Here is an 18,153-nt window from a genome sequence, read left to right as displayed (position 1 = left end):
AACTTATTTTATGAAAACCAGAACCACCTTGACTCTACAACTACATCAGGACATTAAACGGAAGGAAAATTTGAAGGCTAATCTCTCTCAAGAACACAGATGCAGATATTCTAAACAAAATGTTAGCAGCTTGACTTCAGGGATATATTAGAAGGACATTATATCAGGACTGCCAGGTTTATTGTAAGAATGCAAGGGTACTGCTGGAATGTGCATGTGATGGTGGACACTGGAGCTATCTATCATCCTGGGCCATGATATATATAGAAACCACATGTCAAGGACAGCAGAACAAGACAGATATCGTCTGGGCTCCAGGACAGTAGACTTGCATTCTCAGCCTTGGATTATTTGTGCTTGAACTGCTACATACAGAGAAATAAACTTTCATCTTGTTTTAAAAAAAAAGTCCATGTAATTAATCACACTAACAGGATAAAGGAGAAACAAAAATTATTTCAGTGGATAGAAACAGCATCTGTTATACTTCAAAACCATTCATAATAGAGACTTAACAAACCATAAATAGAAAAGAATTTCTTTATCTGATAAAGAGTACAAATTAAAAAAAAAACTACAGCAAACTTCACAGTTAAAGAAATATTAGATGCTTTCCCTGCTGAGATCAGGAATGAGATGAGGAAGCTAGCTATCACCACTTCTATGTAGTATAGGTCCTAGAAAGTGTAAGGAAAGAGAAGGTATAATTACTGAAAGGAAGAAAGTAAAACTAACACTTTACAACATAATTGTAGATGTACAAAATCCGAAAGAATGTCCAGATAAACTACCAGAAATAACAAGTGAATTTAGTAAGGTCATGGATAACAAGGTCAACGTACAAAAATCAAACTTCAGGTGTATACACTAGTAACAAATAATTATAAGGGTTAAAAAAAAAAACACTTGAAATACCATTCACAATAGTATAAGAATATTAAAAATCTAGGAATAAGGCTAAAAAATGTGCAAGGCTTTATACATACAAAAAAACCCCCAAAACCTGATACACCAAGATAAATGCAAGAAAACCTAAATAAATTGAGGGATATGTTATATTTATGGATTGGAAGCCTCAATGTTAAAAACATGAAATCTCCCCAAATTGACCTATTGAATGGAACGTCAATCAAAATCTGAGCCGAATTTTTTGCATGTGTGAAAATTGAAAAGCTGATGATAAAACTTATACAGAAATGCAAAGGGCCAATAATAGGCCTGATGATCTCAGTTAAGAACAAAGTATAACAACTTAGAATTTATAACACCATACATTAAAATTCATTATAAAGCTAGTGTATTTAAGAAGTATGCTATTGATCCCAGGATAGAAAAATAAACCTATGAATAGAATGAAGAAAGAAAGTGACCCATATATATTTGATCACATGATTCATAATAGAGTTACTGTTGCAGATCAGTGTGAAAAGGGTGCTCTTCTCAAATGGTGATGATCCAAATGGACATCCATTTAAAAAAAAAAGAGTAAATCTTGACCTCTATTCTGCACCATATGCAAAAATCAATTTCAGGGCAATGACAGATTCCACATGTAAAATATAAAACAATAAAGCTTTTAGAAGAAAATACAAGAAGGTATCAATGACTTCAGGGTTTTCAAAGATAATGGACACAAAAAATACTCATCTCAAAAACAGTGGACTTTAATAAAATTAAGAACTTGGGTTCATTAAGAATTGTTGTACTGAGCACCTCATTTTGAAGAGGTTATACAGAAGTAGACAAATGAAACAATACTGAAAGAGCCAATGATGGTATGAAAAGTTGTTATACATCAGTCCTCACAAGGGAAATGAAAACTGACACCATGATGAGATACCACTACTTAGCATGGTGAATCTTTAATAGGACTGACAACACCAATTGTTGACAAGAATGTGGAACTGAAAGTCTCATGCTCAGCTGGTGGCAGCCTATACTGGCACTCTGAAAACTGGCTGTGTCTATGCAACCGAGACGTACATATGTTCTGTGACCTATAAATTATACTTTCAGGTAATACCCAACAGAAATTAGTGATTACATCCATGAAAAGATATGCTCAAGATTACTCACTAAGGTGTTATTTACAACAGCCCCAAACATGTAATCCAAATGTTCATCAACAGTAGAATGGATACATGATTGTAGTATATTCAGACAATGAAACACTATACAGCAGTGAAGATGAAGTACCACTACATATAACATAGATGAAGTTTACAAGCAAAATGTTGGATAAAATAAGCCAGACACAGTGAGTATCTACTACATGATTCTATATAATGTTCAAAAACAGGCAAAACAAAGCCATGGTAATGAAGACAAAATAGTGGTTACTGCTGTGTGTGGGTATTGGGAGGAGGGTGAGCAATAATCAGAAGGAAACTTGAGGGAGGGTTCAAAGGGCTCAATACCAAGTGTGCTAACTTGGTCAAAGTTTATCAATCTGTACCATTAGGATTTACACACTTTTCTTTATATATTTAAAGCAATTTAAAAGGTTTAGGGGGAAAAAACTACATTGCTGTGTTTTCTACTTAAAGACAATATTAACCATTATAAAAGCTCATTCTGTCTCTCTTTCCCCTCAGTAGTAGTAATCCTGGTCACTGCTACCTTATCTGTCCATTGTGAGCCATTCAAATACTCTTTGAGACTTGATTTCCTCCATGTGCAAATGAAGTAATTTTTCTGCTTTTGTTTCTTCTTAAGCAGGAATACAGGTGAAAAAAAGAGAGCCTATGTAATGCAATACATCTTCTCTGAAAATTTTAACTACATTTTGCTGCAAGTCAAGGGAATCATTTGAATGCTCCATCCTGATTATGCTACTATTTTTTGGCTTAAAGAAGGTGATGGACAGTTATTATGGAATGAATTTTTAAACCATTTTCTTAGAATTAGAACAGCATTGTTCTATGTTCAGAATAGACTAGAATCCTAATGTTTTTAGGATATGGGGTTTTAGGAAGTACAAATACTAAACAGATAAGGGAAAAATGGAAGACAGACACATCTGATGTTCAAAAGGGAGGTCATATGTGATTGTTCAGCATTAATGAGACACTAGGTCTGGATCAATCCAGCTCCCCAGGCCCTCGCTGGTACCACTCCCTCCTGAGTCACTCTGAATCTCTGAGAGTGGGGTCCTGGTTCCCATCTCTTCCCCACTCCACATGCTCTTTCCTAAGTTTAAAACTAACACAGCCAGTAAATGTTCTTTTACAAGAGGGTAAAATATAAGATTAATACGTTTTTACATTTTGTATTTTTTTGAAGACTCCAAAAAAGTCCTAAGAATTTTCCAAGTATTTAAATTTTGTCCCGCGTTCTCATTTCCATTTGGCTTTTGAAAACAAGGAAGTGGAATAAAAAACAGAAGATTATTATCTCTAGCACTCCAAATAAGATCAAGGAGGGAAATGCTCATGAAAAGAAGTCATTTTAGATTAACAGCTGTAAAAAAACTGAAGAAGAGTATTTTGGTTTTTTACATTTCAAGCGGTATTAACAAGCTCATTCAGTGAAAGACTGAGAAAATGGAGAAAGTGCTCTGTCTCAGTTTTCCACATCGACAGAGCTCCAGTTCTGTTGCTGGGAAGGGCATCCATTGGTGTCATTAAACAGCTTTGAAAGCCTGCAGTTTGCACTGGGTACAGATCCTCCCCCTCAGAGAAGGGGGCCGTGGGTGGGGCTGAGGGGTGCAGCGTGGACAAGCCACTACAAGTGCCAGATGTTTGCTCAATTACGATACTACCTCGGTATTACAGGGGAAAACCGAAAGCTGAGGATCTGCGACATTTAAAGGAAAAATTCTGAGTTAAGGTGAAAACGTGGTAACTCTTTAATGAGACACCAAACACTTTTCTTTCCACCAAAGCATAACTTGTTGACATAGTAAATCATCCATGCTTCTTTCGAGAGAAAGAGAATCAAAATGATTTCTGAATTTAAAAAGCCATTTCCTTCCTATTTCTTTCCACAATGGACCGACAGAATACTGTATAAAAATTGGGAAACTGCATGAGAGCAGTTTGAATTTGCTACAGAAAAAGAACATCCCTCAAAATTAAAAGAAAGCATAAAGAAAAGCCCCTAGTCCTGAAGGTTAAAGAATAACCCTGATTTACTGTGATATAATGGACTGTCACAAAACAATGGAGTTATTTGAATAAATTCTCCATTGTGAATAAATTCCATGCCACTCAGGACAAGTTTTTTATTCATGGAAAATATCTTGAACTTCAACTGCATACTTCTCCTACCACAATTACTCGCAACAGATATGACGTGTGGAACATATATTTTGTGTTTTTAATGCTGTGTTAAGTTTCTAAAATACACTATTTTGTCTTAACCTTTTTATTTATAACCATTTGGATTATCTTTGTATTCATTTAATAGTTTTACCTTTTTGCACCTGAGGATTTCTAAAAGATAAATAGATAAATCTTATTCTAACTTCAGAGCCATGCTGTACATTTTCTCTTTACATACAGTGTTTCTTACCCTGCGAGGTGCTGCCAGTGAGGACTGGGAGCAAGCCCTAAGCACAAGCCAAACACATCAAACCCCAGATTCATCTTTTTGACACTTAGGCCCCATGGGCAACATAAGACCAGGCAAAAATTTCCCATTTTTTCCCCACTATTCTAATTTTTCTCTTTCTATATTCAAATAGGAGGCCAAGAAAGATCAGTTATGAAACCACAGAAGAGAGAAAGTGTACCCCTAGAAATAACATCAATGCTTAAATGCAAACAAGCATTAGTGTGAGCGATCGGTTTATTGGCAACTGACGCATGAAACACCTTAAAACTTGAAATGCTTCAGGGGTGAACAGGGAAAGTTAGTCATATGGAACGCTTAGGGAAAACAAAGGGTAAAGAATTAAAGCAACTTCTGTATAAATGAGTTACTGTACTGCACTCTGTATGACTTTAATAAAACTTGGGGTTTAAAGGTACAGAAAGTAGAGCAATTCATTTATATCCAGACCTGGACTTAGACCTACCAGTTTAATTCACAAATAGACAACTGTCTGTTGTATGTTTTCTAAGCACAAAATCATATAAAAATGACCAGATGTTAAAGGCTACCTTCCTTTTTGGTGCCCATACATTAAGGAAACAAATGCCAGTAACCAGGGTACCAGTGTAAGAAGTGATAAAATACTAACAGTACAACAACTCCACGTAAGGATTATTTTTCTATCCTCATTACATAGTGCAGAACCGAGGCACGTGAGCTACAGGAACATACTCAAGTACACACAGTATGAGGAGCTGGAGTAAGAGTCCGTGCCTGTGAACTCGGGCCCCACAGCCTAACTTAACCACTGCTGTACCCAGTAACTGGGCAGGGTGTACCTGAGAGAATTAAGTCTCCAAAAATAGGGAAGGCTTCCCAGAAATGCACAACACACTCAATTATGTCTGTTTCCTGTTAGACCAGGATGAGTTACAGACTGTCTCTTCATCCCTTCAAGTATTTGTTGTGCCCTAGTAATACTCTCAATGGCACAAGGCTGTGAACAAACAGATGAAAAGTCCTGTCTTATCAGCCTCAGAGTCTAGCAGGGCAGCTGGACAATAAAAAGACACAAAAGTAAAATAAGGTTGTTAAAAAGGATCAGAGAGGGAACAGGAAAGACAGGGGTGAGTGAAGGTGAGAAAAGGGCTCACGGAGAAAGTGATGTTAAATAAAGACCTAGAGTGGATGAGAGGCGACAATCTCTGCACCTGTCAGTATAATACATTTCCGTATTTTAAGCTGTTCATTGCAACCAGAAGTCTACCAGTGAATACTTAACCTCCTGATAGGCTTGTCATGAAGATTAAAAGAGAAAATGGGTCCAATGCACATAGCATACTGCCTGGCTCCTAACAGGAACTCAATGAATGAATTACTGTTACTGCTGTTGTTGTAATAAAGTCATGAAGTCAGACATGAAGTACCTGCAGTGCACTCACACTGGGAGTCCAAGACAACCACGTTAACATTTCTGTCAGTGAGATGCGAAAAACACCCCAACCCCCGCCCCCCCCCAAACCCCATTCTGGAGTCAATACATGAAGCGTTACAATTTAGGTCTCAAGTATAAAAATATTATTCACAACCACCTTCCATGATCTATCAAGAACCTGGGTTGCTGATGAAATCACAAGGCTCGTCAAAATAGAAGCAGGAAGCCGGGTGCCCCCGACGTGAGCTGGGGGCCACGGTGAAAGGTGTGAGGGCCGGCCTGCCTAGTCACAGACTTCGCTTGCTGGCACTTTCATGTCAGCTTTTTGGCTGCAAGGAAAGTGTTTACTTCTTCTATGAACAGATGACTTTCCGTAGCTCTGGAGTTTTAAAAGGTCAGCAGTGATAAAAGGCTTAGGAAGAGCTCTTATATTTTTTTGCTAGCATTATGAATTTCTCTATAAAAATGCTGATATATGGGAGACAATCGAGCAATGCATGGAAAATATGTATTCCAGGTCCAAACGCAGCTTATTCCAGCAAGATTTCTGCAGCTCTCTCCCTAATGATTTAAACATCCCTTTCATTCACTTCTGCAAAAGTACGTTCACAGGAGGAGGGAGTGTGACGAACAGTAGCCTTTACAGCAAGAGGCCGCTTCCTCTCCTTACCTGGAATGTTGTCTGATCCCTTTTTACACCAGGGAGGGAAGGGATCCTATTGTTAAGCCAAATTCCCTGCCTTTAGAAAAGAAACCCTCTGGTTGTATTCTCTTAACAGATTTTTCAGTTTCCAACCCTAAAACTACAAAAAAAAAACCAAAAAAACCCTAAAAATCTTTGGGCCAAGCAGCCAGATGTAATATATTACTGTGTCAGGGTACTTCAATGTCCTACTTGGCTAAATCATTTTCAAAAATATTTTCTCTTCAGTGATAGACACAAAGTTCTATCTCCATGCCACAAAACCACCAACTGCTTTGGAGTGTTGTCAACCACGGTTTTATACTTTCTTTTTACACTGTTCAGAGAAAATGTACCTAAAAGTCTGAAAACAAAACCAGCCACGTTTGCCCTCCATTCGTTTTTATTTCTTTGATTTGGCAAAGGCTGCCTGGACTGTATTTTCTGGTTCCCGAAGAACACAAAATTGGCCTAAGAGTTTGAACCTAACTTCTTTTTAATCTTTCCGATATCACTGTTCTTGGGAAACTTCAAGAGGCTAGCCGTCCTCACCACTCGCATCTGTTGTGTTTTCCTTTCCAAACGAACGAGTCAACAGGAAGCGGTTTATAGCAGACGTCCACGTAGGTCGTAGGATTAGAGCCTCCATAGCTGCCCAACAGGACATGGTTCTCTGAAGGCTCTGGGGTTCGGAGCTCAGGCTGGATGTTATAAGAAACCCCTTTCCAATCCTATAGTTCTCAGTCTTTAAATTAAGATGAGGATTGTTTTGAATGCGAGAGCAGAACCTTCTGGTCACACACTCCGTCTGGGTATTATTTTGAAAAGTGAGAAGTAAACAACAACATTCAGGGGAGAAAAACGTAGCAGTAGGCAGTAGCACTAAACTTAAAGGTTTTGATTTTTTTTCCCCTGATGAAAAATAGGAAATTCCAGGAATGTTTGACTTTATAAACAGACCTGAAAGAGCAGTTTCCCGTTGACACTAAAATTTCACAGAAAGTTAGCATCCTCCCCTGGTTTTGCACATCTTCCCCCAGCCTCCCCAGCTCTCAACAACCCCCCCCCCCCCCCGCAGAGGGGCACATTTGTGACACCTGATGAACCGACACTGACGCATCACCGTCAGCCAAGCCCACAGCTCACAGCAGGGTTTGCTCTTGGTAGTGCACTCTTTTCAGTTCCCCGTCTGGACGGCAGAGTTCACGCTGGCAAGTGGAAAAAAGCCTTCAGCAGACAATCTCACGCCCTCCTATTTGTGGATGGGCAATTATCACTCAGCCAGTGGATGACCAGTATGAAAAAGAAAAGCACTTAATACGGCTTCATTTGTTACTCAGACAAAATTCGCAGTCTTACTTCCATCAGCCCACATTATAGAGGCAGAATGGCCAGCCCCCGCCACCCTCGTCGGTACTGCACCACCTTCCACTCTCTGCTCCAGCCCTCAGACCTCCACCACTCCGCTCTTTTTATACGGCTTATCACTTGCTAGCATATTATGTAATTTACTTATTAGTTTACTGCCTCCAAGAAGGTGGGGATCTTTTTTTGTTCACTGACATAGCCCAGTTCCCAGGAGAGTGGCCGGTGCACAGCATACGCTTAGCAAATATTTGTCAAGTGGATGAGTGAATGAGGATGCTTTCTGAAGGACAGGGCTTCAGGGAGTGACTTTGGTCCGGGTTTGGAGGCCTAACTAGCCATGACTAGCCAGCCTCTGCATTGCAGGGCTCCTCTGAAATCCTTGCTAGACCAGTGTGGCCATGCCATCGTGTGATCAGACTGGAAAGCTCAGTGAGGTCTAGAGATGTCTGAGGTCCCCAAATCCACTTGTTGTCATGCGAGCTCTCAGTCGACCTGGACACGCAGCTGGGAGGGCACACGTGCTGGCCGAGAGCAGCCTGCCCAGAGGCCCGTGAACAGAGGGAGGCCAAGCCTGAGACCAGGAGGTGTTTCTCCACGGGGGCTGGAGGGACGCACGTGGTGACACTTCAGCTTCTCACTGTCACAAGTTTCCCTATTCTTCTTCCCACATCCTGCTGATGATGAAAAAACCAAACCCTGAGTCAGCCTATAAATGGGATGAGATAATTTTCCTATGAATTAAAACTGCACAATTTTAAAAATGGGGAAAAATAAATGACTCAAAGAATTGTGACTTTTTTTAAACAGATGGACAAGATAAATGGGGATATAAAGCAATGAGCTGAGTGAAAAAAAGTCAAAAGCTTCCTTTGCTTTTCTACCCAAGATAAAAGCTCTGGCTTGAGGGTGCAAAGGAGGCACTGGGAGGAGATGGACGCAGTTACGAGAATAAAGGAAGGACTTACAGAGGTGGAAGTAAATCAAACGGGCTCCACTTCCCTGTACTTTCCTGACATCCACACTTGAAAAAGAGAACCTGTGCGTTACATATTATGTACTGCATGTATATCCTGCGCTTACTTATATCCATGAAGTGCAACTACGTTATATTATTAAAATACAAACACATACTTGGCAGTATGTTCTCTTTACTTATTTACCCCCACAGCCCTTCCTGGGATGTGGGCTCCACGTGGGCAAGAATGATGTGTGTTCTGCTCAGGCACACAGTGCCTGGCGTACGACGGGCACCCTGGAACTGCTGAGTGAATGAATAAATCAACAGCTGCTCACCTACCACTTACTTCCCACTCCGTGCAAACTTCAAATGACACTGTTCTTTCTCTCCTGTGGGAAAAACAAGGTGTTTCTCCTTTCCCTTCCATGTATGTGTTCCTAGAGCACCACATAGAAGGGAGAGAAAGGAGCCAGTGGTTCTGTTTTTATTGCCAAAGCTTCGGCCATTCTACTAGATACTTGAGACAGCTCACGGTGATGGAGAATGCCCCTTCCTTGTGGTTCCATAACTGTGAACAGATGCTGACAACTCGCCAAGCCACGGGGAATCAGGGAAGGGCCCTCTTCGCCTCTGCTGGGCGGGATCCCTTCAGCCCTGCTTCAAGCTAGGTCTGCCAGCCCTCACGTCCACGTGGCTTCAGCTGCTTTAATTGGAAGTTCGGAAACTGGTGGATGGGCGTGAAGCAGGAGTGCCAGCCACGTCTCAGTGTTAACGCAAGTCCTGTGCACACCAGCTCCACGGCTAACTCCCGGTCCCGTGGGCTGGCTTCGTCCTACCCCACAGCCAGGGGTAGAATCGGGACACACTGCCACTGCCACAAGCTTCAGACTCAGCCCAAACAAAAGAAAACCCGGACCAGTTTAATATACTGGGTGGAGCCCATAAAAAAATGAAAGCCTTGCAAAGCTCATTCTAGAAAGAGATTAGCATGCTTAATAATTAGAGAGGTTTCTAGTTATACTGCCATATATCAGCATGATATTCTAAATGACCAATTTTATTACTTTGGTAAAACTGTCCAGTTTCCGGAGTAAAAAAAATACGGACTGAGTGTCAAAGACAGTATACTCAAGTACAGTAATTTACGAAGCACTAAGACTTCTCTACAAACACATTTTAAATTCAAGTCTCCGCCAAGTAAATGCCTAACAAATTTAGAACTGCAACTAAATTACAGTGATTATGTAACTCTGGAGTTGCAGAAATTCACATTGTAAAAGATACAGAATTAAAGAAAAATTAGGAAGTACAAAAAACAAAATAAATGTGAATCTGTTTATATCGGTACGTTTTTCTGGAACAAGCGCTTTGACTGAGGTGACTTTCCCTTTGTTTGAACATAGTTTTTGCACAGCACGGCCACTGGAGGTTGTAACTTGGGCCATGTTTCACCGAAGGAAGCCCTCACTACCCATGCTGTAGAGCTAACTGAAGAAGCAAACCCGCACCTTCCTAGAAGGCAGGGAAGTGTGCGCTCTGCACGCTGGTTTCTTCAGTAACTCAGACGTGCTGTGCAAGGCTGTGACCCCTCCAGCAGGCATCGTTCACGCTGTGTCTTTCCTAAGAGCGCTAGTCTCAGAGCTCTAAATATAAAATCAGTGTAAAACTCAGACCCTGCAACACGGAATAAACCTCTCACGGCCACCTTCTCTGTGATGTTTTTCTCCATTTCCCCACTTTTGATGGCTCCTAAACCCCTCAAACTCTGCTTGCTTAAACCCCACCCTGCACACTCTCTCTTCCACTTGAAGCCAAATCTGGCATCAGTGTTTTGTCTGCTCAGCAGGAGAGCAATTTCAACAATCTCCTGCTTTTTATAAGATCAGTTTATTCCTCCCAATATAATAATTAGTTTCAGATGAACCTGGTTGCCGTTTCTCGGCCTGTTTCCACTGTGGTATATAGTAAGGAGAGCAGACACTTCCCACTGCGCTGTTTTTCAGAGCTAAGAATTTAGGTCCTATCATGGGCCCAGAACAGAACCTTCACCACTTGCTTCTTTAACACATAGCTGGGTTTGGATAACCTAGATTCCAAAAGAGATGGATTAAAATTACGATTATGGAAATCTCGGCTTACTTCTCAACTACTTTTAGATGAAATTTCTCCACATTTATCAAACTATAAAAATTCATCAAGAATATAAATTTTACAAGTATGACCAGTGCTGTACCCTTGCAAACCTACAGAGGTTGCCAATAGGAAGCCAACAGTGTTATCATAACATCTTACAACTTAATTAGCTTTTAGGACATGATAAATACTGTTAGGTAAGAAAATATACTGGCTTAGAGCTCAGGATATTAGAGGAATAGCTCTGGAAAATCTCTGCTGACAATGGTACAGAGAAAAACCAAGCAAGACATTTTTATAAACAGAACGATGGAGATGATCTATGTGAAACATAATCAAAACTGGCAGAGCCTTGCGTTACACCAGGGAGGTTGCCCCATTTTCCTTTAGGTCCCCTGCGTGCTCCTAAAATCATCACCTTCCACACATTCCGACTCGTTTATTCAGTACCAGGAGCAGAATCACCTGTGAGTATTTTCACCATCATAATGGTAGGTTATCCTGTCTGTAAACGCCAGCCACTCGTGAGCTGTGACTTCAGGTAGGGGTCACCCTGGTGCAAACACAGTCTAAGTCCTTAAATCATGTGGGTCTCAGTGTCTCAGAGCCTTTGCCTGTTTAAATAGAAAGCGATCTCCTTTCTGCTTTCTCATGCAATATCTACACGATGTCTTACAGTTTGTCTTACCTTCACATGTACGCCCATCTGCAGAGATCGAGAAACCCTGTTCACAGACACAGTGGAAAGAACCGTCTGTGTTTAGACACTCTCCATGAGGACCACAGAGCCCGGGCTGTTCACATTCATTAATATCTGGAATGGAAAAGAGTTCCACATACTTGAAGAAAAACCTTTTTTGTTTTCCTATGATATCAGACACACAGGAAGCAAAACCTATTACAAGATAGATGGACATCTATCTGGGGGCCCCACTCCACAGTCTGTGCACACACCAGAGCCCAAGGCAAGCTGGACTGTCAGGAGGGAAACTCCCTAGGTTGGCTCACATGACACAGCCAACGCTCAACCATTCGCAGCCTAACGAAAAGCACTTGCATACGTTCCACCCAAAGGTACCCCATTTTCAGGCATATTGGAAGCTTGAGGGTCTCTAGTCAAATAAACAAATCCTCTGTGAAGTATTCTTTGGTGAGAATACTGTGTTTTCGTCCATCCTCTCCCATCAGCATGCGGACCACTCTCCTGTGGCCTACACAGCTTCTCATGTCCACGCCTACCCATCTCAAGGACACGCACTTCTTAAGAGCAAGGCTGCACACGTCTTACTGAGTGTTTAGCTCAAAAATGGCACTCCACCAATGTCTGAATATATAAATGAAATAAACGCCCATCTGTATTTCATTGAAAATGGATATAAGAAAAAGAAGGGCTTTTATACCAAGGAAGGTCCTCATTTTTGCACTGCTCTGTGATGATGCAATTAGTGCACGAAGGTCGAGTGCTTAGTGCAGTACCTAACACACAACCAAGAGGCAAAAAGCGGTAGCTCCTACTATTAGGACTCAAGAACAGGTCACGCTGCAGTTGTGCAGACCACCTCATACTCTGCCCGTCCTGAATGAAGAGTGATGGCGCTCTGCACAGCCAGGGTGATGACGCACTCCTTAACACCGATAATGCACGGAGTGCTTGGTGTGAGTGAGATGTTCTTCCAAACCAGCCCTACCCATGCTGGCTAGGAGCGCCCAACGTGGACAATGTCAGGAATCACGGACAACGGTTCACCTGTTCACACCGGTGCCGACATGCGCAGCTGCCCACGCGCTCCGCCATTTCACTCATCTGCGTCCCTCACCACCCTGACTGCTCCTTGAGGACAACTGCGTATTTTAACTCCGAGTCCCCAGCTCCTGGTACAGCACGTGAACAGTGTGTTACGAATGTCTGTCCGCCATAACATTTCATGAGTTAAGCAAGGTGAAAGTAGGATCAAATTTCACCTTTAACACTAGTCCTATAATTTCATGACTCTTAGATTTTATTGAAAATTGGTCTGTGAATAATGAATACTGGCAAGACTACACGACTGCTATATATCTGCATTCTTCCTGGAACATCAATGAGTTTCACAAGACTGGAAGATGTGGTCAGGAGTGAGTCAGCAGGAGTACCACGGTAACACTTCACAGTTGTGTTCATTCTCTACTAACCGAACAGCGATTGGCTAAGTTAATTGGGGGCATAAACAGAATCACAGCTCCTCTTGGCAGCATCCGGGCAGTAGCCCAACTAAGGTGATTTTCCTATCTTTCTGAAGTCTCCTAGGCCCCCCCCCCCCTTTATCTTTTGCTAAAGAGGTCCTCAAAACATCCTCTTAGAAGTCCATCTTCAATTCAGTGCAAATATTTACGGAAGCTTCCTATGAGAGGGCTGAACAGGCAGGAGCCCTCACCCTTATGAAGCTCACAGTGTAACAGGGAAGGCAGAAGCCAACGTGAGTAACTCTCAAGTGTAATGGGAATGCGGAAAAGGTACAGATGGCGAGACTCCCCAGTGACCTCCGGGACATGCTTAGCCACCAACCCTGCAGCTCTCCTCCTCCACAGAGTCACCCCCTTCCCCTGTACCCAGGACCTCCTGGGGCTCTTCTTTTTTGCCCTTTTGATCTCACTGTGTAACAGGAAATCTGGCAGGATCACTGATTCAGCCACCTCTGCATTAAAACTGAACTCTCTATCCTTCCATCTGCCATATAACTCAGACCAGTTGGCCTATCTACTGCTGAACCCAACGAAGAAACCAAGCAGGAATTACTCATTTTCTTAACAGTTCTTCCAGGCCTGTTACTGTCACTAATTTGAACATATTTCAAGGAGGAGCAATGAATCATTTTCTGCTTTACTATTTCTCAACATGATTCCACTCTGTGAAATCCTTCACTTCTTGTATAAAATCTCTAGCATCTTCTATGTTTGTTCCCTACCTACTGATGATACCTTAGATTGATCTTTTTTTTTTTTTCCAACTCAGACCTTCTTTTACCCTTTAGCTCCATTCTTTCTTTCCAATCTGCTGCCTAGAGTTACCTCCACCTGGGCAAGAAGGTGCCACAAAGTTCCACCGGCCTGGTAATCAGGCCCAAGGTCAAGAGGCATCTTGCAGAGAGAGCCCTGGAGGTTACCCGAGCTCACCTCCTTGTTTTACCTATGCCTCCACGTGGCCCTTCAAAAGCTGTCAGACTTAGCAATGTCACCCAGGGAACGGTGGGCATAAAGTTCTTGCTTCAAGAGAAGTCACTGATTAACATAATTGTCTAAAAAGTTTGATGATAGGAACTGAAGACGAATTCCCAGACTTTTTTCCAGGAAACCGCTAAGAAAGAACAACATGAATATCTGGAACCAGCGAAACATATGCATTCAATTTGGGTTGGACTTATTGAGGCATTTCTAAACTATGCTGCTAGTAACTCAGCTGAAAGCCAGACTGTATTTAAGTTGGGTTTCTTTCACGGATCTGAGATTCCACATAAATTCACAATCTGGCGTGTGTAAGTCAAAACGTGAAAACTGAGTGTGCTCTGCATCTCAGACATGTGCTGCCACATTCCTAAAGAGACTATTAACGTGGGATTTCCATGCTGTCTGTGTATCACCATTAATTTTGCTGGGGGAAGAGATTCTTACACTTCTAACTGAAAATGCCTTCCTGAATATGCAACTATCTTCAGACTGTTAGGTAAGATCTAAAGTCTACACCTATATGGAAATATAGAGAGACTAGTAGGCAAAGATCTTCAGTTCAAATCTCAGCTTAACTACTTTTTAGTGAGGGGCATGCTTGTTAACCTCTCTGAGCTTCAGCTACTTATGCAGAAAATGGATATACAGAAAGTTTCCTCTTGGGGAGAGGGTAGAGCTCAGTGGTAGAGGGTGTACCTAGCAGGCATGAGGTCCTGGGTTCAGTCCCCAGTACCTTCATTAAACAAACAAGCAAACAAATCTAATCCCCCCCAATACATTTAAAAAAAAAGTTTCCTCTTAAATTCTCTACAAATTAAATGAGGCAATACAGTAATTGGCACATAGAAGGTATTTACTTAAAGCTGTTGTTTTGATTGGTGCTGTGTTCTTATTAGCACCTGTGTCTGCTGTACAGTTAGTCCTCTCTTATCCACGGGGGATACATACTAAGACCTCTGGTGGATGCCTGAAACCTATATATATATTTTTTTCTGACATACACATATAATAAAGTTTAATTTATAAACTAGGCACAGAGATTAACAAGAATAATTAATAAAACAGATGCAAAAACCAGTCATGAAAGTTAGGTGAACGTGATTTCTCTCTTTTCAAATATCTTACTGCACAAATTTAATGCCTTTTTCATCTTAACAAACTTATCACACATTCTGGCCAGAACTTCTGCAGTCTGAGAGGCAACAGCAAAACTAGCATGAATTTCTTTTTCCTTCTTCACAATTTCATGGATAAAAGCTTTGTTCTCACCATAGATCTTAGCAATTTCAACATATGATTTTTTTCCCTTTCCCTATAAAGTGGAGAACTTTCACTTCCTCACTTTAAAAAAAAAAAGCATTTTTATGGCTTCTTTCTGGTATATCCAAATCACTAGCATCAGTACTCTTGGGCTCTGGAACCATTATTAGGTAAAATAAGGGTGACTTGAACACAGGCACTGCAATCCCTCAACAGCCGATCTGATAGCTGAAACGGCTAGTAAGTGACTGACGGGCAAGACACGCGGGACAGCGGGACGATTCACGTCCCAGGTGGGATGAAGCAGCATGACACGAGATTTCAGTCACACTACTCAGAACGTGCACAATTTAAAACTTATGAATTGTTTCTGGAATTTTCCATGTATTTTTGGACTGTGGCCAACCATGGGTAACCAAGTGCAGAAAGTGAAACCGCAGATAAGGAGACGGGGAACTGTTGTTTGGGGGGGTTAAACAGTAAGAGTACTTTGAAAAAATATAAAGTCCTGTCCCCTGTAATTTTGACCAAATTATTAATAAGCTTTTTAAGGAAGAGAAAAAGCTGGATATTGGATAAAAACAGGAATCAAGGCGGGGGGGTGGGGGAAGCAGATACAAACCAGCTATAGGATAAAATGAAACAGACCCAGGAAGGATATAAAAAAGCTAGAAAATAATTTAGAATCAAGTACCAAGGTTGGCTCATGAAGGGATCTCAGTTACCACAGAAGCATACCAAGCTAGGACACAGTTCCAAAATGCATGAGTCTCAGTCAACACGGTGCAGTCAGCTGAGAACTTCCGGTACTTGATGCAGACTCAAAAATATTATAATAATGCAAATTGGCATTATCTCATTTATATATAAAGTGGTAAAGCCGCAGACTGTCATCAGGAAGAAATGCAGAACTGAACAACTATGTAAATTATAACTTGAAAATGGAGAGAAAGGTACCTTGACATCCTTTTTTGTCATTTAGCTGGAATCCATCTGGACAAGTACAATCATAGGACCCTTCAGTATTAATGCAGTCTCCTCCCTGGCAAACACTATTGTCCTCCAAGCATTCGTTGATATCTGCAAGTCAATTGACAAAATTTAAAAGATGAAATAAACTATATTAAGAAAAACATTTTCCTTATCTTTATACACAAGACTCGCATAAACAAACATTATTGTAGAACTGTCATAACACATGATTTTAAATGGATGACCGCTTTTTAACTTTTAGCATTTTTTAAAAATGAAATATTTTGAAAGGATGTTCACTTTGAACAGTATATAAACTGAAGTTTTAACATCAAATGAAATTGATTGGAAGAGAAGTAAAAATTCTATAACAGTAATTTACTTGGTTAAGTTCTCAGTGATGATAGAGAAAGAAAACATTCTTTAAACGTATACTAAGAATATCCTGAGCATCAATTCATACAAGATCCTGTATTACAGATTACAGAAAATATTTTAAAGCATTTGGCATGGTACCTGCCTCCAAAGAAGAATGATTATTCAAAAAAAGCCAAATTATACAAATAGACACAAAAATAATGAGTTGCTCTATAAGTTCAAAATAATTTAGCATAAAAATTATCAAAAATGTATTTGCCAAAAGAATAGTACCAACTTCCGGTGTCACATGAATTTAAAGAAGAGACACCAGAGAGGTCAAATGTGGCTTTGTGCAACAGAAGGGATTTATCTGGAGTCTTGACAGTGGGGTAGAAAGTGGAGGCGGGGAGGTGGAGGCAGACAAAAGAAATCAGCAAAACCCAAAGTCACTTACACAGCAGAGATCACAAACAGGTTCTATGTTGCCTGGATTTTTTCATGTACATACTTGTGCAACTAAAAATGGTTTATGTCACCAATAATGGGCTTCGACTGTGAGCATGTAAGGCAATCAGTGACCCCCCCCCTTCACTGCATCAGCGTGAGGCAGATCTTTCCTGAGGGCTGTTTATCACTTCACTTACTCCTAGTCACAGCTCGTTACTCCCAACACACTCCATGAGTCCCAGTTCTGTTGCCTGTGTAGGATTCAAATGATTAGCACTGAAGAAACCTAAGGAACAAAACCTTTGTTTTTTTGTTTTTTAGCATTTGGCATGTTATGGCATTTCTTGCAAGTAATTATGACTGCTGTTAAATTACATGAGAAGTTCCAGAAAGATGTAAATTTGGAAACTGTTGCAGTCTTATTCTCCTGGCCGTCCAGCTGAAAATGTGGGCACACGGAATTAAATATTCCTCATAGGACCCAATCAACTAATTAACTGCCTTCTGTACCCTTCATGGGGCAGATAAAAGAGAAGCACCTTATAATTTCATCCTGTCAAAATAAAAGCTAATTATTATGATGTTCACCCATTGTTAAAGTGTTTCTGAATACTGATCCTAAAATGCAACACACACCCGATGTGGCTTCATCACAACTAAAATGAGTTACCACCTTTTCTTTAGTGTGCTTTCTCTGACTTCATTCAATTGTAATTTATACGCAACAAATGCATCTAACAGTCCAGTTCAATGAATTCTGACAAATGTAGACACATTCTGTGACCACTATCACAATCCGGC

The 18,153-nt window shown here is 40.9% G+C and overlaps 1 protein-coding gene across 11 annotated transcripts in view; it reads right to left on the bottom strand.

The window, feature by feature from the left end:
* LTBP1 (latent transforming growth factor beta binding protein 1) overlaps nucleotides 1-18,153 on the bottom strand; it is a 369,687-nt gene that overhangs the window by 54,501 nt on the left and 297,033 nt on the right. For all 11 annotated transcript variants that reach the window (XM_074378708.1, XM_074378705.1, XM_074378704.1 and 8 more), the window contains 2 exons: nucleotides 16,531-16,653; nucleotides 11,798-11,923 (listed from right to left, as the gene is read on the bottom strand). In XM_074378708.1, the coding sequence (XP_074234809.1) occupies nucleotides 11,798-11,923; nucleotides 16,531-16,653 (249 nt within the window). The remainder of the gene's footprint in view (nucleotides 1-11,797; nucleotides 11,924-16,530; nucleotides 16,654-18,153) is intronic.

The sequence above is a fragment of the Camelus bactrianus genome, chromosome 15 (genome assembly GCF_048773025.1).
Source record: "Camelus bactrianus isolate YW-2024 breed Bactrian camel chromosome 15, ASM4877302v1, whole genome shotgun sequence".
Classification (NCBI taxonomy): domain Eukaryota; kingdom Metazoa; phylum Chordata; class Mammalia; order Artiodactyla; family Camelidae; genus Camelus; species Camelus bactrianus.
The sequence above is the reverse complement of the archived record's forward strand: the minus strand, read 5'-3'. Positions and strand labels throughout refer to the sequence as shown.